Below are 24252 nucleotides of genomic sequence, written 5' to 3' on the forward strand. Positions count from 1 at the left end.
TCGGGCGCAGTTGCGGGAGGGCTCGATGATGGGCCTCTTTAGGGAACGGGACGCTGGGAGTGACGGGCCTCCAACAGCGGCGGGCGGTTACAGTCCCGCCGCTCCTAAAACCCCGTCACGGCCACGGTCCGCACGGGGGGGCACCCCCGTGCAGGACGGCCCGGCGACTCGCATGCGTTCGAAATCCCTTCCCTTTCGTTAATTGTTATTGTTCTTCTCTCCGTTGTCTTCTTATGCCGGTGTGTCATGTGTTGCTCGCATTATTGTTGTTCTGTTGCAGCCGAGGTCGGCTGGCTTTTTCATCAGGGGGGAAGGTAGTGTAATGCGAGCAAGGACAGGGTGGGCGCTGCCTCCGCACCACTCACACGGGCCGGTGTATTGGAGAGGCGGAGCCTGGTCGTCGGGGTGAGTGGGGCAAAGACAGGGGCAGGATGAGAAGGTGGAGTTTGGGTCACGTGAGAGAGGGGATATAAGGGAGAGACGGAGGAGGAGCTGGGAGGAGAAGAGAGTGAATGACAGAGGGGAGCCACGCTGGCGGTGAGGGGAGAAGTGGCGCCATTGCCACGTGGTTGGGCCCGATAGGCGGACTGGGGTGAAGTGTGCGCGGGCAGCGGAGTGAGCGGGTGCGCACGGGAGAGAGAGAGCCAGAGCGGGTGTGGGGGACCCGAAGAGCGGTGTGGCCCGAGCAGGTGAGGAAGAGCACACGGAGGGGCCGGAGGTGACGGCGTGGCGAGAGCTACACGGAGCGTGCGTGGGGCGTACGGCGACGGAGAGAGAGCCACACGGAGCGTGCGCGGGGCGCACGGCGAGGGTCGGTGGAGGAAGAGCAGGTGAAAGGAAAAGAACCCAATAAAGGACCAACGGAGAGCGACAACGTGTGAAGGAGTCCTTTATTACACATGTGTAGAGGAGTAAAGGAGAGTGGTGGCATCGTGTGCGCTGTCCGGTGCGATGACATCACGGGACGTGGGGTCGCACGTGCTGGGCAGTGCACGTGACGTCACGCCTCCTAGGGTATTTAAGGGATACCCCGTGACGTAAGCGGGGTCACTATAGGAACGGGGATAGTAAACAGGGTGAAGAGGGAACCAGGGATAGTGAGAGGGATCGAATAGGGAGTCTGGAGAGAAGCCGGTGGTAGCCGTAGAGGTGCTTCTCTCTCCGGTCGGTGGAGTCGGTAGACTCCACGATCCGACACGAGAGAGAGAGACCGGAGCTAGCCGGCAGGGACCCGGACTCAGAGTAGGACCCCTAGCCCCTGGGAGTTGTGTACCCTGTGTAGTATTGATAAGTGTTAATAAACCCTGGCGGAAGCCCCTAACTTACCTCCGTCTCCGAGTACGTCCGTCGGAACTTCTCTACACATGTATGTGTGTGAGGTCCTGTCTGTTACAGGGGAGCGATAGTGTAGCGGTTAGCGCGCTGTGCTATGAACCCGACGACCCGGGTTCGATTCCCGCTCACGGCCAACACCAGTGACGATTATCTGAACTGGTCCTGGGCCTCCCCTAGGTCGACTCAGCCTCAAATGAGGACCTGGTGCGATGTGTAAACATTGCCACTGGGGAGACAAAGGTGGTCAGGCGTGGTGCTCGCCACCCCACCCCCTTCATGTACCGTTCCGGCCTTCATAGGTGCTCGCTAACGGCACTTGCTCCTAGTCTATTAAGGCTATACGGGGGATCTTTGTCTGTTACACACACATGGGAAGCAGTAGCACAGCAGTTAGCGTGCTGCGATATAAAATGGGGGACCTAAATCCGATTCCCACTCAGAGCCATTACCAGTGTAGTGTGGTGAAATACATGGCGCACAGTGTTGGCCAAGGGCAACCGAGGACAAACACGTGTGCGTGTACAACATGAGGTTGCACGGGCAAACCGCCACCTAATTTGGGAGAGAAGCTGTTGCCAGAGAGACGTGCGATAAGGGGTGATTGATGGCCTGACAGGCCAGCCTGTCTGGCCCTAAAGAGACACAAGGGAGGAGCTGGACAATTGGGAGGGAAATATAAGGACGCGCGTGAGTGCGGAGCTGGAGTTCATGTTGCTGGGGACTCGAGAGAAGACGTCTTACCGCTGCCGCTCAAGCCGGGAACGCACCTCAACCCTCACGAGTCGCCGGGCGGGTGATAGTTAATACCCCCGCCCGGGGCGGATGAGTGAGTGGGTCTGAGGGAGCGTAGGCGAGGGCAGAGGTGGGAGAAGCTGTGTGAGAGCTGCTGAGTGCAAGCCTCTGTGTGAGAAGCTGTGTGAGAGCTGCTGAATGCAAGCCTGTGTGAGAAGATGTGTGAGCGCTGCTGTGTGCAAGCCTCTGTGTGAGCGCTGCTCTGTGCAAGCCTCTGTGTGAGCGCTGCTGTGTGCAAGCCTCTGGGTGAGAGCTGCAGTGTGCGGAGCCTTGAGTGCAGAGCTGCTGAAAACGAGAGCTGCTGTGAGCAGGTTAGCGAGGTGGAACGTAGATAAGTGAGAATTGGTTAACAGAAGTGACTGTAGAGACAGTGATAGGAGTGCCTACAACTGGTGCAAGAATAGGCTAATAAAGTGTAAGCAATCTAGATTTGAAGCTTTCGTGACTGCAGGAATCCATACTCTTTGGTTCTTTCGGTAAAGTCACGTAGGTATAAAATAAATCACGACATTTCGATTGCAACACAAGCAATCATCATCAGGTGGGAAAACCACAGCAAGAAGTGAGAGGCCGAGAGAGCTGGAGATGCGGAGGGGAGCGCTGCGTGGACGCTAGGAGAGGGACGTGAAGCTGAACGGGGGGAAGGGCTGGAAGTGGGAGGCCAAGAGATCTGGGGATGCGGGGGGAAGTTAACTCGGAAAAATAGACTAGTGCCCGGCAGATATGATAGACAACTACCATAAAGCAGTTAGGGTTTTACCTGATTAATAACATCCTTCCAATGATTGCTCAATTTGTATCCATCTTCTCAGCTGAAGTTATAAACCCTTACTGCTTTATGGTTGTTGTCTATCATATCTGCCGGGTACTAGTCTATTTTTCCGAATTAACTTCCCCCCCCGCATCCCCAGCTCTCTCAGCCTCCCACTTCCAGCCCCGCCCACTTCCCCCCGTCCAGCTTCACGTCCCTCTCCTAGCGTCTATGCAGCGCTCCCCTCCCCCTACCCCACAACCCGCCCCCCTCTCTCCCCCTCCTCTTGCCCCTTTTCTTACCTATATAACATCTTACCACGGCATTTCTCTCCCACTTCAGCAAAAAAAATATATTGCTGTGGTTTTCCCACCTGATGATGATTGCTTGTGTTGCAATCGAAACGTCGTGATTTATTTTATTTTATACCTACGTGACTTTACCAAAAGAACCAAAGAGTAAAGTGTAAGCAGGTGACCTGTTACAACGTGTCAGTCTAAGTGATTTTACAAGACCCTACACCAGTATCGATAATTTGAATTAGTACTCTTTGTTTTTTTCAGTAAAGTCACGTAGGTAAAAAATGAAAATAAATGTAATTTATAAAAAAAAAAATTACCTACGTGACTTGACCGAAAAAACCGAAGAGTATGAATCCTTGCAGTCACGAATACTTCAAATCTAGAATCTGAATTAGTCCTGGGCCTCCCCTAGGCCGACTGAGCCTTAAATGAGTGCCGCATATGGTGTGTAAACATCAGCACTCTGGAGATAAAAGTGTTGGCCACCACCCCCACACATGCTGTGCCGGCCTTCATAGGTTTTCGCTAACAACCTGTTAAAAGGATATATGGGGGATCTTTGTCTTTGTAACAATCACAATTCCACACATGCATGCAGCTGTGTGTGTATAAGAGACAGGATCTCTCACATAAGAGGTGATTTTTGAGATGTGGATTCATTAAAACGCATTATACAGTACACTCAACAGACATAAATGCTTACACATGACACACACACATACAGTGAGACGTACACGCTTACAAACAGTGTCATTGTGTTTGTTAAGTGGGCAACAATTGACAACCTTGGACACACTTGCGAATGAAGTTGTTCCATCTCAAGGGATGTTCTAGGTGATATATTTCAATAAACCCAAATTATATTGTATAAGGCACCAATAAATAACCCAGGCATGCGAAGAGATATTACAAAACAAATACATTTGATATAATCTATTTGCATTACTTCCATCTCCTGGTCAGCTCAGTCCAACAATTTGGAGTTTCCTGCATGTGATGATATTTATGCATTTCACCAAGCGCTGGATTACTATGTGGCACTGCTCTTCGCATCAGTTAGTTTAAACTTAAAAATGCTTTATTTTCGATCGTTCTTAAATACAAAATGTTCACGACTCTCGTAGAGGTTGATGTAGCAGTTAGTTTGTATCCGCGTCGACGTGAAAGGTCACACTCACTTTTCCTCTCAACAAAGACCTTGCTGAATGGCTGGCTGGTGCTCGTGGGCAACACGAAGAGGGGAGCCTCGCTTGGTCCCAACACCACGGCATCACGAGTCACCACATCCTCCTCTTCCACTGGCAGATCACTTTCGTAATGCACCTGATCTCTCTGCTGATTTTTCCTGCAATCAAATTACCCGAGAAGAGTAAAACACTCATTTAGAGTTTGACTTGTCGCCCGAGGTCTGCTGCACACGGCAACCTGGCGCCCCATTGCCACCGCCAGTTCATGCGCCTGGACCAGGCGGCTGCTGCTGCTTGGGGCACCTCAGTGGCGAGATGTTAACTACCTCGCCTGGTATACAGGAGGTTGTGGGTTCGATACCAACCCTGATGCCTGCTGTATATTTGGAGTTTGCATGTCGCTCTCCTCATGGTTGCGTGAATTTTTCTCCAGGTCCTCCAGTTTTTTCATCCACATTTAGAATGAACATGCATTTAGAGTATTTGGCTGTAATAGATTTCCACGTTATAAGCCACTTCTTTGAGCTATCATTTGTGGCCAGGTGGTTTCTGAAAAAAGCTATATAGCTCAATAGGCCTTACCTGGTAAAATAAAAAGTAAATTTTAGCTTGCTGCTGCTGCTGCTTGCTGCACATCCGAGCTGATGAGTCGCCGTCTCACTCAACACTCCGCCCTGCTTCAGTAGCCACGCGTGACACTATGTCCGTTTCTCAATGTGAGTAACTGTAATGATTCAAGATCTATGCATGTAATTTTTTCAGTGCTCTTGTCAATGGCTTACCATTTCTTTTTCTGAATAGTAGTTTCCCAGTTATGTGTGATGCACAAAATCCAAAACTCAATTTGCAACCAAAACATTTAATTGGCTTAATATTCTGCCATTATATAGTCTCTCCTTGAAATACCGGTGCTAATTCAGGGGTGAGGTGTCTTCCCGTTTTCTGAATAAAATCTATTTGTCTACATTCAGAGCAAATTTAGCTCATTTACAGCCTATGGTGTTTTTATTAATATTGCTATTTATCTTACCTATAAATGTACATTTTTGTCTGTGTTTCTGTCTGTCTGCGCGGGTACCTTGTGACGCTTTTAACTGACAAACTGTGGGGGTTACGTATCAAAAAAGTACCCAGATACCATGCAATAAGTCCTGGGACGAAAACGCGCTATTCGTTTTTACCATCTGTCAAATTTAAAGTACTTAAATTAACAATTCATTCATTTTAAACGCTGTGGGCGGCGCCAAAGTACGCATCTGCGCATGCACAAGAACGCTCGGTGGGGACGGGGGAAATTATCATTCATGTTAAAAACACAAAAAAAACACAAAAAAACGACGCTGAGGTAAGGCGGGAAATACGGTTTCAGCTGCGATGGGTGTACATGCCAACGCCTACGACCAAACTGGATCCGAAAACTCTGGGGTCTCCTAACCTCAATCACTTCAACCGGGCCCTGCCATGGTATATACAATTTTGGGGACGTGCCCACTGGCACTTGAGGGCAGTGCAGCCAAGCCTTATCCCCCGGTTTCCATTTGGTTCTAGATTCCCGGAGCTCCACCAACTTTTCATTAGCTGCTTGCAGCATGGCCGAATTCCCTTGGGATGCCTCCCGCGCTTCCGACAACTGTCGTGAGACAGCCAAAAGGTGCACTTTTGGCATCATCTGGTCCAACACCATGTGAGACTAGGCTCTAAGAAAAGCTGTCTCGGGTGTGGACCAATCAATTTCAAGGACAGTGCATACATTATCAGAGTTGTGTTTTTTGTTTGCATTCCGACTGCAAGTATTGTGGTCAATGTTGCCAGATAAAAGGGTAAAAAACCAATTATCATTCCGACAACTGCTTAAGGGTAAGATGCATAAAGCCCGGTATAGCAACCTTCTTCTTATCCGGCTCCATATTCAATTGTACTTCTATGGGGGGGTCCCGTTCTCTCACGTACATAAGGGAAAAAGGTGAGAACCCAGTAGAAGCGTGAGGAGCCATTCTATAGGCCATGAGAACCCCCTGAACGTGCAAATCCCAGTAGGACTGCGCCTCGTTAACTTGCTGACACAACTTAGATGTCAGGGTCCTATGCAGGCGTAGAGGTGCTAGACACTCTATTCGGAAACCTGCGGGGCCACTATGTATCAGAGGGGCAATGCAGCGTTACCGCTCTGGGACCAACGGCCGGGGCCAGGGAGAGGTGAGAGCGGATCGTAAACACAGATTCTCGCCAGACCAACGGCCAGGGGTCAGATGAGGTAAAAGAGGATCGAAACCACGGACTGTAATGAACCAATCAGAGGGTTCCACGAGGGAGCGTGGGATTGGATAAAGACAGTTACAAACGGGTATAAAAGGGCGAGCGCAGGGAGCGCGCGCCAGTTCTCCTCACACGAAGACCGAAGCCCAGGCTGAAGAAGCTAGGACCCTGGACCAAGCCCTCCAGCTCTTCTAAGAGCTAAGGCTCAGTGTTCCAGTGGTCAAGGGGACAATAGGTCCTGGCAGGCAGGACCCTGGCTCCCCAGCCTTCCAGCTCTTCTAAGAGCTAAGGCTCTGCACGACCAGTGATCAGGGGACCCACCGAGCCAGTGGTGGGTCAAGCTAGCCTCCCCTAGGTCCCAGCCGGAGGACGCTAGGTTAGCGGGTAGACTGAGAATAGCTCCCGCCAGTTCGGAGGCTGTACCTCCCTAGGCTAGCAGCCAGACCCGTGTATAGGTCCCGCCAGGTACGGAGGCTGTACCTCCTTAAGCTATGGGTGAGGGAACCGTATATCCCTCCATGTGTGTAGGGACTGTATCGAAAGAAAGACAATAAACCAGTGTGTGCCTTTAAGGAGTTTATTCATCTGTTATTTACAACACTACAACTGGAGTCAGAAGTGGTTGAAAACGAACATGGAAACAAGACGCACAGTCCATGTGCAAGGCCCGGATGAAGAAAACTCCGACTCACCTGCAGGAGCGGAGAGCGCCGCTGAAGATGCGAGAAATGCAGCCGGCCGCCCAACTGGCAGCCCGACCGCCGATTGCCGCGGGCGACGAGATCCGGGCTGCGCACGGCCATCTCGCCCAACTGCTGCATGCTGCAGCTTCCATCCTTGAAGAAATCAACTTGGGGGCTGCGGGCGGGGCGGACCAACCGCCGGCGGACGTTTCTGCCATTGAGAACCCGGAATGATTCAAATTTCCCACAGGAGGATCACGTGCTTCCGCCGGAAGCGCAAATCAAGTGCACGCTGGGAACGTTGAGAGCCAATCATGGCACGCGCGTCATCGGCATGCGACGCTGCCTCCGCAAGTTGCTCGGACAACGCCACGTCATCACAGCAGCGACGCTGTACAATGGACGTTGTAGGCCAGGCGATCGCTGCGTTCGGGATTGAGTCTGAGCAAGCGGAGGAAGAAAAGACGGCTGCTCTCCAACAACGTCTGCCCATCTTCCGCGAGTTCACGTCCACAGGGGGCGACTGGACGGTGTTCCAGCGTCGCTTCCTCAGCCACCAAGAGATGGTGGGCTGGTCGGACGCACAGGCGCTACGGGCACTGCCGGCCACCTTGGACGACGCTCTCGCCACGCTCATCACCATTCCCAACCAACAAAGAACTCTACAATCGGCACGTCGGAGAATGTCCGATGTCTACGGACCTCCTTCCGCCGCCCGCCACCGGTTCTATGAGAGACAATGCAAACCTAAAAAAATCGCCATTGGCGTACCATACCACACTACTCGCCATGGCAAGAGCGGCTTACCCCCGCATGAACGATGAGGCCATAGACGCTCTCGTCCTCCAGAAGCTGCTGGCGCATGGAAGCTGCTGGCACGTGCTTCCACTCTGGTCGCCGAGGCCACATTTCCACCTACTGCCGTGCACCTCGTCAACGCTCCTCCGGATCCCGTGGCCAGGACCGCAGGGCACCCAACGCACCGCGGCATAAACAGGCGAGTCGCGGCACCCCTCACGCTCGGCCCTCACTCACACCTTATACACTGCAACGCACCATTGACAACACTCGTGATTCGGCGTATGATGTGTGGTGGTCTGGTGATTCTTCATGGCCGCTCCGACCTGGGCAGTGGTCGGAGCTAGCCCATAGAGTGGTCGCAGCGACGACAGGCTCCTCGGTGGTTGTGGGTTCAATTGAAGGTGTCGAGGTTCGCGTTCTAGTCGACACCGGTGCATCGGCCACTATCATCTCGGACTTAATTTATAACATATTGCCGGTGCAATGTCGACCCTTGCAGAAGGTCTATGTTCCGTGTTTTGCAGCTAATGGAAGTTCGCTGGGTATTATTGGACAAATTCGGTCGCAAATTACGATTTGTGATATCAAATTGGTTTGCCCTGTTTTAGTCTCTTTCTCCCTCCCTCGCAGTGCCGTGCCTCCTGGAAACCGATTTTCTCGCCAAAATGCCCATTCAAATCCTTGTGGATCAGGGGTGTATTGAACTTCCGTCGGGCCATCGAATGGCGGTTTTACCCGCGACCACGCATCCACGCACGGCCAATGCCTCTGTGCAGGCATTCGCGGCTTGCACAGTACGCATTCCGCCTGGAGCACAAATGCTCGTACCCCTGTGATTAAAGACACCGCTCGCTCCTAATGCCTCGGTACATGGTGTTCTTTTAGGGCCCTCAAACATGGCGGTTAAGGGCCTAGCATTGGTGGCTGCACAGACCCTTGTAGCGGCCGACAGGGAGCCATTTTTGCAAGTTTTGAATGTTGGCCTGTCCGAACCCGTCGTTCCACAGGGGACTGTGCTCGCTCACATGACAGTGGCGCCCCTGGGGACCGAGGTCGTGGGATATGTATTTGATGACCCGCAGCCTCAACCTCCTCCCAAATCAGACAAGGGATGGTTAGATGCACTTTGCGCGGATGCTGGCGATTTATCCAGGTCACAGCAGATGAAATTGCGGGCTCTTTTGCGAGAATTCTCGGATGTGTTCAGTAAATAAAAATTCGATATTGGCTGCACCAAGCTGCTGCGTCACCACATTGATACTGGTGATGCTGCCCCTATCCGTCAAAACCTATTTCAGCTCAGCCCGGCGGAGAAACAGCATGTTAAATTGGCAGTTGATGACATGCTGGCGGCTGATATAATTTCTCCTTCAACCAGTCCCTGGGGTGTTCCGATAGTGCTGGTAAAAAAGCACAATAGCAGTCTTCGTTTTTGTGTTGATTTTCGGCGCCTAAATAAAATTTCGGTGGCTGACGCCTATCCTCTCCCACGTATAGATGAGTCATTGGATGCTCTGGCAGGGGAGTGTTATTTTTCCACTCTAGACCTGCTGTCGGGGTTTTGCCAACTTCCCCTCGACGAGGCGTCTAAACCGAAGACTGCTTTTCGGACACCACAGGGCCTTTTCGAGTTTAATAGGTTTCCCATGGGTCTCCACTCGGCCCCAGCGACTTTTCAGAGGCTCATGGAGCTCGTCCTCGCTGAGCTCCAGTGGGACTCATGTCTCATTTACCTTGACGACGCCATCGTCTTTGGCCGCACGTTCAATAAACACATTGAACGGTTCCGCGCTGTTTTCTTGAAGATGCGTGCTGCTAACTTGACATTCAAGCCGCAGAAATGTCATCTTCTGCGTGAGTCTGTGCGCTATTTGGGCCACATAGTCAGCCGCTCGGGAATTTCCACTGACCCCAAAAAGACCAAATGCGTTAGCCAATGGCTTACCCCCACCTCTGCTGGGGATGTTCGCAGTTTAATTGGTTTTGCGTCGTATTACCGACGTTTTGTTGCTGGCTTCGCGATGATTGCCAAGCCACTGCATGCCCTTACGTCAAAAGGGGTGAAATTTCATTGGGGGGACACTGAACAGGCCGCGTTTGACTCGTGGCGGCACCGCCCTTGGCTTACCCCGATTTTGCAAAACCGTTTATTCTGGACACCGATGCCAGCAACACTGGGATCGGTGGGGTGCTGTCCCAGAATATCAATGGCATTGAGAAGATCGTGGCCTACGGGAGCAGGGTTCTGTCTCCTGCTGAACAACGCTATTGCGTAACCCGACGTGAGCTGCTGGCCATTGTTTATTTCATTCAGCAATATAGGCCATACCTGTACGGTCAGCGTTTTTACCGAACGCTCCAAATCATTCGGCGTTGCAATACGCTCTGCGTGTTGATCAACCATCCGGCCAGCTCTCTCGGTGGCTCGAAGTCCACCAAGACTACGATTTCATTGTAAATATAAATATAAAATACATCAATATAATAAATGTGTTGAGAAGTTCCCGGGACGCACTCAGAGACGGAGGTAAGTTTAAGGGCTTCCGCCAAGGGTTTATTAAAGTTATGGGAATACACCAGTGTGTAACAACTTCCCAGGGGTTAGGGGTCCCGAGCTCGGTTCCACTGGGTCCCAACACAGCCAGCTGCCCTGTGCTGTCTCCTCTGCACCGGCCGTGAGATCAGCCAACACGGCCGACCGAGGAGCACAGCCACGTCCAGCCCTGGCGCTGTGCTATATCCCTTATCCCTACCCTCTTGCCCCTGGCTGCCCGTTTCACCCTCTCTCGACCCTTGACTCCAGCTACAACCCCGCTTACGTCACAGGGTCCCCCCTTTATACTCGAGGAGCTGTGTCATCATTGCGCCGTCCAGAGCGCATGACCCCACGTCCCGTGACGCCATCACACCGGACAGCGCACATGACGCCACTACCCTCTTCTACTCCTCTACATCTGTACTCAATATACTCTCCAATAAGCTGAGCTATTAACATTAAGTAACTGGGTATACACTACACTATATAATGACTACCATATAGTGAACCGATAAAAAACTAAAATATAAACCACATCAATATCATCAATACTCAATATACTCTCCAATAAGCTAAATTTACATATCAACAGAGGAATTTAGCATATTGACGCTAAATAACTGCAACTACCCAACTACCATACAATAAACCGATGTGAAAAGAATATATATAAACTACATCAATTTAATCAATGTGCTCAATATACTCTCCAATAAGCTGAGCTATTAACATTAAGTAACTGGGTATACACTACACTATATAATGACTACCATATATTAAACATTACACTGTTATACTATTTATTATTATACAATCCGCTATACACCATACCATTGACCGTCACGTGAAAGGTACTAAGAGGAAGCAACAAAATATGTAATGGGAGAGTGGTAGCAGGAGACTTGCAGCGGAGCAAAGATCCGTGAGGAGAATACACAAGATATATAGTCAATGCCAGCGAATGGACTGCGGTCTGAAAGTCACCGTAAACGTGAACACAATCAGACCCCAAATGGTTTATCACGTCCTTCCAATGATTGCTGAGCAAGAATCCATCTTCTCGGTTGAAATTGTCTCTGTGTTTGTATATGTGGATAGCCTCATGAAGTGCCTTCACTTAGCGATTCGAGGCGGCTTTCCATTGAGTACATTGGATGGAGGAGGAGGCGCTGATCGCTCTGCTGACTGTTTTGGATGACGACGCTCTTGCGGTCTTCAGAGCTATTCCTGCCGAGAAAAAGTCCACACTTCAAGGTGCTTATGCCGAGATGGCGGGCGTGTATGAGCCGCCTTCCGACACGCGACGCAAATTTCTTCAACGTAGGCGAGGGGAAGCCAAGACGCCTCTCGCAGCGCGCTGTTGGCGTTAGCGGGTGCTGTTTACCCTGGCGTAAATCCGGAGGCCCTCGACTCACTCGTCATGGAACGGATGTTGGGATTGTCTAGAGACATGGGGGTGGTCTTACCTGTGTGTGACAAAGACATCCAAACGTCCCGGTGGGACGCCAGGTGTCTTCAGGCCCAGAAAAATCTACAGTGTTAGTCTCAGATGGTGGAGTGGACGGGGGACCCCAGCCGTGACGGGGAACCGAAAGGATGGTTGCTGAACAAAGTGGTTGGGGTTCCGAACGGCGATGTGTCTTCGGAGGGGGACGTCGCTGCTGTGGTTCCGCCATGGAATCGTAGACAGGGGGACGCTGCGCGCCATCGATGGCGCTGGAGACAACGTCAACGTGAGGACTGGGTGGCGCAGGGGCCGCCTTTTGCCTGTTTCCACTGCGGCCAGCCGGGAAACTTCGCAAGGGGATGCCAGAATCGCCTTCCGACACCGACTGCTGCTCCGGCGCCCGCTGCCCCTCCGACGGCTCAACCTCAATCCCAACAGGCGAGTCGGTACACATCAGACACCCGGCCCATTTTGCAATCTCAGATATCTGATAATTCAGGGTTCACTCGCTCTCAGCATATTTTTTTCTACCTACGTGACTTTACCGAGTCAGTAGATAATACTAGAGTCAGTAGGGACCACTATAGTTAGTATATGCTGCTGTAGAATCGGTAGATACGACTATAGAGTTAGTAGATACTGCTATAGAGTCAGCATATACTGCTATAGAGTCTACAGATACTACTGTAGTGACATCGCGGATGTCCCTGAGTGGTGCCGGCTCGAGCGAGGCATGGCGTGAGATGCATTGCCATCGGGGACACCCCGTACATGTGGGTGTAGTACCAGCCCTAGAGGGGCTCGGTGAGCGCTGATAGAGAGCGCCGAGTGGCACCACGCTCGGCGTGCAGTGCTGTCCCCTATAGGAGGGGGTGTGAGAGTGCCGGCCATGAATGGAGTTAATGTAGGCCATGGCACTTTGGTTGACCCGGAAGGCACGTGATGGGTAAGATCTACACAGGGCCCCCAAGTGGGGGGCTAGGGGTGTCGGGCCAGATCCTGCTAGAGGATTCGAGAAGGTGGTCATGGCCAAGGGCGGGGCCAGCCACGACCAGTGAGAATATAAACCGAGTCCCCAGAGGGACCGGGGGGGAGCGTTGCTGTTGTTATCCTGAAGATCTACGTTCGACGTTCTACGTCCGAGAAGAGTCATCAACACGTGGACCTGGACCCAAGCCGGGGTCCTGTCCATTGTAGCTACTTCCAGTGTTATTAGTGTAGTTAGTCTGGTGGTCCACCACCAACTCGACTGGGATTTACATATTCCCAGAGTCCGATCTGCATATAGGATGGCCCCTCGCGCATCCACTGGCTACTCACCATTTTTTTTTTTATGTATGGAAGAGAACATGACCCCCTGGTTGATGTTCAGTTACAAGCCAACCCAACAAGGCTAAATCTAAAGTTTCTGACTCCGTGCGCTTGACCCTTCAAAAGCTTTCCGAAGCGCGGGAAGCTTCCAGGGTAAATTCCGATTCGCACCAATTGGCCCATGAGCGGCTGAGGGGTTTCCGTACTTCTGCACATGAGTGGGTGCCTGGGGACAGAGCCTGGTTGCACTGTCCACAGGTACCGGTGGGTAACGTCGCACAAATTGTTAAAACCCTGGAGAGGGCCAGTTGATGTGATTCGGGTCGTTTGACCACAGTGTGTCCAGATCCGCTTGGGGCGGCGGAGTTGGTTTGTACATCCCTCAAGCCTCAAACCTTTCACTGCGAGTTCATTCCATCTCCACACCACAGGGACCGAGTGTCAGATGTGTTTGGCGAGCTGAGCTGTGTGCCCGCTGAGGTTGCTCCTCAGCGGAGTCGTGTGATCCCGTCCTCAGGTGCCGCGCGTCTGACGTTCCCCGAGCCGCCTGCGCCGTCTCTACTGGATTCGGGAGAGGAGAACCCATCGACCCGGCCTACTGCTCTTCGTGAGGAGCCTGTTTCGACGGTACATATGCATATTCCCCCCGGGACCCCCAGGGAGAGCGAGCCCACCTCCCTTGGAGGCGCGGCCACAAGGACTCGATCAAAAACTCTTCGGTTTTCGTGATCCCCAGACACACACACACTCCCACACTGTCAGTTGGTTGTCACACTTGGTAGGCCGTATCGGCTATTGGCTGAACCTAGCCTTTATTGCGGGTGTTGTTACACGGTGATGGTGGGAGATGTTGGCGATGGAGGGGATTCTGAGCATGCGCGGTTTACTGCATTTTTTTCTCGTGTTGTTGTTCTGTACTTACAGCCCTAGAGGGGCTCAGTGAGCGCTGATAGAGCGCTGAGTGGCACCACGCTCGGAATGCAGTGCTGTCCCCTATAGGAGGGGGTGTGAGGGTGCCGGCCATTAATGGGGTTAATGTAGGCCATGGCACTCTGGTTGACCCTGGAAGGCAAGTGACGGGTAAGATCTACACAGGGGCCCCAAGTGGGGGGCTAGGGGTGGTCACGTGTCGGGTGAGGATTCGAGAAGGTGGACCTGGACCCAGGCCGGGGTCCTGTCCTTTGTAGCTACTCCCAGTGTGATTAGTGTAGTTAGCCTGGTGTTCCACCACCATAGGTTTGTTATCTGGTAAAGGGGCAGTTACACCTTTGTGTTGGTGTTAATAAATGTGTCCAAAGAGTACGTCTGCAACTCAGTTGAATCCACTACACTACTATAGAGTTCGTAGTTGCTACTGTAGCCAGTATATACTACAATAGAGTTAATATATACGACTAAATATTCAATAGATACTGATGTAGTGACATAGAATTGGTTACTATGGTGCTTAGCACCAGTTACTGATAGAGGAGCTGGGATTGTAGTAGTCCTCTCCGCCAGTAGGGCATGCAATGTCATGCAACGGGTCCCTAGGGGGCGTAGTTCTGGTGGCTGGGGGGGCATCTGAGGACATAGCAGCCCGGTTGGCTGGCAAAGGTGACAGAAGGGACACGTGGGGTATGGCCCAGAACCTTCTGGTAGGTTCCAAAAGGGGGCGTGGCCGAGGGCGGAGCCAGGCCACGCTGGGGGGCATAAAAGGGAGGTCCCGAGGCTGGGTCGGTGCTGTCTGCTGGAATGGAGTCCTCCGTGCTACATCTTCCCCTGGGTCTCGTTCTTCATGCTCAGCACAGTGGGTCAGGCAGTGTGCCGACTGTCCTGACCCGGTTTATGTAGTTATCCCGTTGTGGTCCATAAAATAAACATGTTGCCTCCCGAGTTAGTGTTTCTCAGTGAACCCACCACATCTGGTGTCAGAAGTGCTTAAAATAATTAGCGGAAACTTCTAGTGGTGTACGATGCTCACGAGAAAGAAACTTCTTGCCATGGTGTCTTCGGACGAGGAAGACAGCAGGGAAGTGATTCCCCAGACAGCCCCGGGGACTGCGACCCCGGAGAATTTCCTGAGGTGGCTCTCCTGGCGGAACAGCAGGAGGAAACTGACGTCTCCGCGCTACCGTCGTCGGGACAAGCACGCTGGATGCGCAGCGCCCGCCTCGCGGACTTGTTGTCCGCAGCAGCAGCGTTGGTGGTGTAGTTAGACATAGAGGAGCCGGAGGAAGACGCTGGAGTGCAAGAGCCGCGTCTGGACAGCCCCGCTGCTGTTGGCGGGAAATGGGGGAGCTCCAGCCCGTGCGGGCAGCTGCCATTTTGCTGGCTGGGCGTAGGAACGACTCAAGCCAAATTGGATTGGACTCTTTGGTGCTGGAGCTCATTTTGATGCTGGCCCAAGAATTGGATATTTTCCTGCCCGCCATGGAAGAGGACGACTTATCTTCACTCAAGGTTGCGCGATGCAATCAAGCACACTTTAACTTGCGGCGGCGAGTTGGGGTGGCTGCTTGCGCAGGACTTTCAGGGAATACGGAGGCGCCTGAAGGCACAGAGTCCCCCCAAGTCTGTGCATCGGTCAACGTTGATTCTCGCGGGAAAGGCGATGCAGATCGTTGAGGGGAGCGAGACCAATGGGGTGGGACTCTTCTTCGTCCAAGGAGTGCTCTCATCGTCTGTTTTAAGTGCGGTCTGCCGGGTCATATCTCAGGGGATGCCGCACCGACCAGGGGAAATTATCCACGACGGCGTCATCTTCCACTCTACCGACCTCTGCACCTCCGAGTCCATGGGCGAGTCACGATGCATCACACACCCGGCCGTCACAGTCACCTCATGCATCTTGTTCGCGTGCCGGGTCGGATTCATGTATTGTTACTCCTCGCCGTGTTACTGAGCGTGAGAATCGGGTTGTGGCGGGTGGCGGATGGCCGCGGCGTCCGGGTCAGTGGTCGGTGTTGGGGCATCGTATCATCGATGCGGCGGCAGGATCATCGGCAGTCATTAGGATCGTGCAGGGTGTTGAGGTGTGGGTGCTCATTGATACAAGAACATCTGCTACCATCATTTCGGAAATTATTTACATAACCTTGCCACAGAATTCGTGTGATCTGAGTGATGGGCAGCGACCGCGATTGGCAGTGGGTTTCCACCAATTAAAGGGCTGCCAGGTAAAAATTAGCATGTTAATGTAAGATCGGTGAGCGGCCTCCACGGCAAGCGCGCTGAGGTGGCTATGTTAATGTGAGAGATTAGCATGTTAATGGAAGATTGCAGAGCCACCGCCATGTCAAGGTACGGCGCGCGAAGGTGGCTGTGTTGGTGTGAGAAATTGAACCTGTTAATGTAAAATCGGAGAGCTGAAAATAACAACTAACATCGGAAGGTAGCAGGATGGGAACATCACAGCCAGTTATGACTGTAACTGGTTAATAACATCCTTACAATGATTGCTAAGTTTGTGCCCATCTTCTGGATTGAAATTGTGTCTGTGTCTGTATATATGGATGGCTTCATGAATGAATCTTTGTTGATAGCCAGTGGGTTTGCAAAGTACCTTCGTTTTAGAGAAATCAATATCGTGTGAGCCCACCACATTAAAACAATGATCAGCCACAGCTGAGGTATTGGTCCTACCGTGTTTCAAATCTGCCTTGTGTTCACGAACACGGTCCGAGACATGTCGCTTAGTTTCCCCAATGTAACTACTGCCGCAGACACAGCTTAGTTTGTAGACGCCGGGGTATTGAATGTCAGGGATGACATCCTTTACAGATGGGATCAGATCACATGTCCTATTATCGCCGTTTTGTCGCCGGGTTCGCCACCATCGTGAAACCCCTCCACGCCTTGACGGCTAAAGGTCAGAAGTTTCATTGGGGGGAGGATGAGGCCGCATTTGTTGCGCTCCACGAGGCCCTGGTGAACGCCCCTCCCCTCCGCTACCCCGACTTTGCTGCGCCGTTCATCTTTGACACAGACACGAGCAACACCGGCATCGGCGCAGTTCTGTCCCAGGTTGTCAACGGGGTGGAGTGCGTCATTGCATACGGCAGCAGGGTGTTGTCGCTAGCCGAACAGCACTACTGTGTCACGCGCCGGGAATTACTGGCGATCGTTTTTATTGCGCAACAATACCGCCCCTACCTGTACGGCAGACGATTTACAGTGCGCTCGGACCATGCTGCGCTACAATATGCTTTGCATATTGGCCGCCTATAGGATGGCTCCACACATGTCCACCGGCTACTCGCCGTTCTTTCTCATGTACGGCAGAGACCATGACCCCTCAATTGATGTCCAATTACGTGTTGCGCCTGACAAAAATAAGTCCACCATCTCGGATGCCATTCGCCTTACCCTTCAGCTTTCCGAAACATGCGAGGCTTCCAGGGAAACTCTGCATCACGCTAATTGGCTAACCGAGCGGCTGAGGGGTTTCCATACTTCCGCCCATGCCTGGGCTGCTGGCGAGAGAGCTTGGCTGCACTGTCCTCAGGTGCCGATGGGGACGTCGTCCAAACTGCTTAAACCCTGGAGGGGACCAGTCGATGTGCTTCGGGTGGTCCGACCACAGTGTGTTCAGATTCGGTTCAGTCGGCAGACATGGTTTGTTCATCCGTCGCTTCTAAAACCCTTCATCGCTCCTCGTGTATTCATCCCATCTCCAAAACGCGGGGGCTGAGTATCTGATGTGTCAGACGAGCTGGGGGATGTGCCCGCTGTGATCGACCCTCGCGGCATTGTGACTCCTTACTCAGGTGCCGCGCGACTGACGAGGCCCATTCTCCATCTGCACCGGCTCCATTGGCTTCAGAGGACGGGAGCATGTCGGCCCGGCCAACCGTTCTCCGTGAGGAGCCGGGTGGAGGGCGCGCCCAACTACCCTGGGGGCCCTGCCACACGGACTCGCTCGAAAACTCGGTCTTCGTGATCCCCATGCTCACACGCTCCCACACTATCGGTTGGTTGTCGCGCTCGTTGTGTCATGCCAGCTATTGGCTGAACCTAGCCTGTGTTGTGCTCGTGGGCGTTGTTGCACGGTGAGGGTGGGAGATGTGGGCGATGGAGGGGATTCCGGCGTCGCGTGTCAAATTTTTTTTTTTAGTTGTGTTGTTGTCGGGGCTTACCTTTTTCCCCATTGGGTTGTACATTTGTTGATAGTGTAAATATTGTATAGGTGGGTTTGGGTATTTAATTGTTAATTGTTGTTATTGTTCTTGGTTTGTTGAGGCGCACTTTGTTCTTGTTAAATAGTTAGGTCGATTGATAGTTAGTTGCTAAGGGGGAGTTGTCAGCCGGGACGGCTGAATGTTACGAAGGGGGGGGGGGGGCGGTGATGGTTGTTACTGTGTGGGGCACGCCATGCAATGTATTGATATCACCGACACAAATGAATGGGGATGCAGTACCGGGCCTCGTGGTGCTGAGGGAGCATGGACTGCCAGCCCTAATGGATAGAGCGCACAGGGGGGTGCCGTCTTCGGGAACGGGGTTCCACGGCACTCTGGTTGACCCCGGAGGACACGTGACCAGAGATGTCTACCCGGGGGCCCCCAAAAGGGGGGCTGGGGTAACCTCCTCTAGAGTTCGAGAAGGGGGTCGTGGCTAGGGGCTGAGCGAGCCCCGCCACACGGGATAAAAAGCCAGGTCCCCAGTGGGACGGGGCTGTTATCATCCTGAAGACTCTACGTGCTGCCTCCGCCTGAAGACAAAGACCCACCCGGGACGAGGACCCAAGCTGGGGTCCTGTCCGTAGTAGCTACTCCCCGTGTAGCTAGTGTAGTTAGCCCGGTAGACCACCACCTTAGGTTAGCATCTGGTAAAGGGGCAGTTACCCCTTTGTGTTAGCGCGGTCGACTAATAAATGTGTTGCCTCCAGCCTGCGCGTCTGAGTATCCGTTTGTGCCCACTACATATGTATATGTTATGTTTTTAAGAGAAGACAAGTTTTGAAATATATTTTCCCCCCGGGCAACGCCGGGTTCTTCCCGCTAGTATTAAATAAATATACAAAAAAATATTTAAAATAAAAAAATACCACAGAAGTCATCAAAAATCACAATGTGACAATTGCCAAGTGTTTTCTACTTAAGGAAATTGAGAGTCATTTTAATTTGGACCGTGATGTCGGCGTGTCTTTTATGGTTATCGACCCGCAGTCTTTACCAGAGTGGCTTGCTGGGTTCAAACCGCAAGCCTCTGCAATAAGCGGTGAATGTGGTACCACTGGGCCACGTTACCACCCCTGTTGGATGTACATGTGCATACTACATATCCATATTCTGATCATAAGCAAAAGACTGATGGAATTGTCTTACTTGGTTCTCTTTTTGGGTTTTCGAGTAACCTTCTCATCTTCGGGCAGACCTGGGGTATTTTGTTCCATAGAATAAGAGAATGTCTCACCATTGCCTAGAGAAGACATCAGAAATAGAAAAAATATCACACTGAAATTCATAACTGACTTTCTTGCACAACATGTGTTTGCAGCTTTGTGTTATCATATTAAGATACTTTTGTGCCTTTGAATGCTGCTTATACAAAAATACCTCTCACACCACCACTGTGCAACTGTGGCATTCCACAAGGAAGTCTCTGTTCATGTCTGGCTTGTAATGACCTCAGCTTGGAAAGAGGAAAAGCCTCTGTCCCAAGGTATCAACAGCCATGATCAATCCAAAAAAGTTGCATTGCAACAATCAATCCAGCACCGAGCACACGGTTTAATCACTTATTCTCCTCCTCGGTGTTCTTTCTCTCGGACATGTTCCATTCCTTAGTTATTATTCTCAACCACGGTCCATCGTACCTTCTGATCATGAAGCTTCCAAGCCAAGCAGACTTTGCTTAACAGTTCGGATGATGTCATTAACCTGCATGCACTTTCTAATGCACGTGTTTATTTTCCTGTCTCTCACAGTAATTGCAAGTATGCTTCTCTCCATGCTTCTTTGCACACTTTTAATTTTTTGTTCGTTGATTTTGATTCATGGCTGTTTCCGACCTTAAAAAATGTGTATTCCATTACACATGAAAAGTTTTGCAAGTGATGACTGTGGACTATCTTTGAATGGGTGTGTAAAGACCGACAATAATGTGCAGTGCATTATTGCACATGACCCAGCAGCATTACCTGTGACATGTGCTTGCTTTTTCTTTTTCTTCTGGACCACTGAAGCTGGGATTTCCGATTCCTTTTCACTGTTGGATCCTGTCTTTTCAGTAAATATTTCTGTGAACAGTGAAAATGTTTCTTGATAAGGCACTGTTCAGAGAACATAACACAGCCAATTATATAAAAAGTAGTGGACATGAAGCATTTACAGACCTGACTTTGTGTTGACATTTTTCTTTTTCTTCTTTCTTACAGATGTCAGTGGAATATCATCACCTAATCAGGAAAAACACAACACCATCACTAGGATGGGGTCCCATCCAGAGAAACCACGTGTGTATGGTTCTATATGACACCGGTAGATATGCGAGATGAATCAGTACTCTGCAGCGAAATACAATCCAGCATTTTAATTATCCTGTAACAATAAACACATTCATTTTTAAAATATGAATAACTCTATATATAATTGTAACTTTTAAAAATGTATTATGAAGCAATAACTCTTATCCAATAGTGCTCATGGGCCTTACATGCAAACGAGTGCACCAGGGGTTGTTGCTATCTTTGAAGGTGCTATTTCACAGATGGACCTAGTCTGCCGATGTTGCAATGTGGTTCTACCAAGTTGTCATTGGTGGGTTATTTTCCCCAAATGTTGAAGTTTGGAGTGTGATTCCAGCACACATGTCCGACTCTTTTTTAAAATAACGTTAGATTCTTACCATTACTGGACCAGTACCCTGCCACAGGCATTAATGCATTAAGCCAAAACAACCACCTCATAAAGTTTTAGAGAACATTCACTTACCTTCACCCTCTTTTCTGTAAAGAAAAATACAAACACATAAAATACATTGAGTGATGCAACGCCTTTATTTTTTTTGGCATAAATACAAGTGTTAAGACGTTCAAACACCAAACACCAATTACAAGGCATAGCCCATACCTGTAATATAAAAAAAACGCTAATATGCTTTGATAAAGTATGCACTAAATTTAGATTAAAAGCTTTCGTGACTGCGGGGATTCATATTATTGGTTCTTTCGGTAAAGTCACGTAGAAGGGAAATAATAAAATAATAAAAATATTAAACAATAAAATTCTTACGACATTTCGACTGCAACACAAAGCAATCATCATCAGGTGTGAAAAACATGGCAAAAAAATTTGAAAAAAGTGGCGTTTTTTTCTTAACGTTAGCACCACGGACAGCGATTTATAATTCAGTGGGCTCACTTGACATTGACTTCTCCAAGACAGAGGTTCTCTGCAAGCCATCTGGCTACCATGAGAGATTCGTTCATGAGGCTATCCACATATACAAACACAGAAACAATTTCAACCGAGAAGATGGATTCTGGCTTAGCAGTCATTGGAAGAATTTGATCAACCATTTTGGGTCTTAATTGATTGTGTTCACGTTTATGGTGACTTTCAGACCGCATTCCATTCTCTTCCTATCCCCCCTCCTCTTTTCCGAACATAGATGGACTCGTCCATCTGAACTGCCAAAATCGCTGTCCGTGGTGCTGACGTTAAGAAAAAAACGCCACTTTTTTCTAAATTTCTTGCTGTTTTTCACACCTGATGATGATTGCTTGTGTTGAAGTCAAAGCGTCGTGAGAATTGTATTGTTTTATATTTTTCTTATGTTGTTGTTTCCCTTCTACGTGACTTTACCGAAAGAACCAAGAATATAAAGTATGCACTGTTCGTGAAACTGAATGGCCTGCACGAGACAGCCTCATTTATGGAGATATCTCACCATTGCGAGATCAAAGGCCGCAAAAAGGCGAGTAGTAAAGGACAATGCAAACGATCATTAATAACACGGTGCTCTTTTAAGGATAGTAAAATGTCCCAAAAATGTGGCTTTCTGTAAGTGATAATGCCGTTGTGTTTTACCTGGTTAAAGTCTAATTTAACCAACTGACTTATACGCATTCCCAGTGTCTCCCAGGATCATTTGTGTGTGTGTGTTGGCTTGTCTCACGGTTATTTTCAATGAGGCCTTGCCTCGCTCCAAGGTTCATGTTTTTGCTGATCAATTTTTACAAGCGGATTTTTGATGTAACAACACAAAAGCAGCATCGGCTTCTTATGGTTAAAATTACACGTTTGAGTTATAAGTTGCATGTTGCTAGTTGTAGGTGACGTGGCTTAGCACTGCAGCTATTTAACTAAATTGAAGTAACAATTCATCTTACACGGGGAGAGGTGGCAAAGCCCGAGGAATATTCTGCAAAAGAAAATAGCAAAATCATACATACGCATGGATTTTGTAATGCTTACCAACAAACGGTTGTCTGTGGAAGTATTAACTCTTTTAATGAATGAGCATGAACTGCTCTGACATGGCTCAGAAATGTGGTCGCTAACGCAGAAAATGTAAAGTGTGCAAACAAGCATGGAGAGATGCATGGATTCCACTGAGAGGGGGGCACACGGGTGAGAGAGAACGCACGCGGGATACTGCGGGCATCATCTTTGACTGCCACGGAGAGTGAGGGGGCTTGGGCAGGAGGCGTCACGGCTACACGGGAATGATGGCACTCAGTGAAGAGTAATCACGGAACAGCAGCCAAGAAACGGAACCGAAGGGACGGAACGATTAATTCAGCAATTTTGCAGTTGTGTTAGTATTAAACAATGTTTTATTTTACCAGGTAAGGCCCACTGAGCTATGTATCACGTTTTTCAGAAGCGACCTGGTCACAATTGAAATCTCAATGAAGTTTATTATCGTGTGGAAATGTATAGCAGCAAAAAATACTGTAAACGCGTCTTTAAAATACACGTGTATTGTTGTCGATCGTGGTGAGTTGCGTTTTTGGGAGGTAAATTATGAGATGTGTTGTTATCGTGCTGTCGAGTGCTGCGTGTAGGGTTATTTGTGAGTAGTGTGGTGTGTGAGTAGTCACAGTGAATGCGTCTCTACTGCAGTAAGTTTCTGTAATCGTGTCTGTGGCAGTGAGTAGTAGTGTTAGTAGTAGTAGTGTGAGTAATATTGTTTGTAGTGTCTCTAGTAGTAGCAGTGTTAGTAGTAGTAGTGACTAGTAAGAGTATTATTGTTTGTAGTGTCTCTGTGGTAGTAGTAGTCGTATTGAGTAGTATTTGTAGTGTGTAGTAGTAGTAGTGTTAGTGAGTATTTGTGTTTGTCGTGTTAGTAATAATAGTGACTAGTAGTGACGAGTGTTGTTGTTTGTGAGGTCTGTGTTAGTAGTAGTGGTGACTAGTAGTCACTAGTGTTGTTGTTTGTGGTGTCTGTGTTAGTAGTATTGACTACTAGTAGTAGTATTTGTAGTATTAGTAGTATTTGTAGTGTTATTGTGTATCCTTACGCCGTTGCTCATCACCGCGCGTCTTGGGCGGCTGGTCGCTCGGGGTAACTCGGGTGACGTCATCAAAGGGCGCGGCAGCGGCGCTTGCGTCACGTGACGAGAAGCGACGGGACGCCTCATTCCCACTCCCCCCCGCCTCGCTCCCCCTCCCACCCACCCACCTCGCTCCCACTCCCACCCACCCACCTCGCTCCCCCTCCCCACCCCGCCTCGCTCCCGCTCCCACCCGCCTCGCTCCCCCTCCCACCCACCCACCTCGCTCCCACTCCCACCCACCCACCTCGCTCCCCCTCCCACCCGCCTCGCTCCCGCTCCCACCCGCCTCGCTCCCCCTCCCACCCACCCACCTTGCTCCCACATCCACCCACCCACCCACCTCGCTCCCGCTCCCACCCGCCTCG

General features: G+C 50.4%; 1 protein-coding gene across 1 annotated transcript in view; it reads right to left on the minus strand.

Moving 5' to 3' along the window:
• The window catches only part of LOC144943077 (transmembrane protein 237-like), a 44754-nt gene extending 20773 nt beyond the window's left edge, over positions 1-23981 (minus strand). The window contains exons 1-7 of the mRNA XM_078870241.1: positions 23852-23981; positions 22718-22749; positions 21318-21331; positions 20720-20782; positions 20525-20623; positions 19710-19803; positions 4359-4525 (exon numbers count right to left, since the gene is read on the minus strand). Of these exons, the coding sequence (XP_078726367.1) occupies positions 4359-4525; positions 19710-19803; positions 20525-20623; positions 20720-20782; positions 21318-21331; positions 22718-22749; positions 23852-23971 (589 nt within the window). The 5' untranslated portion in view covers positions 23972-23981. The remainder of the gene's footprint in view (positions 1-4358; positions 4526-19709; positions 19804-20524; positions 20624-20719; positions 20783-21317; positions 21332-22717; positions 22750-23851) is intronic.
• Positions 23982-24252: the final 271 nt, after the last annotated feature.

The sequence above is a fragment of the Lampetra fluviatilis genome, chromosome 29, assembly GCF_964198595.1.
Source record: "Lampetra fluviatilis chromosome 29, kcLamFluv1.1, whole genome shotgun sequence".
NCBI lineage: Eukaryota > Metazoa > Chordata > Hyperoartia > Petromyzontiformes > Petromyzontidae > Lampetra > Lampetra fluviatilis.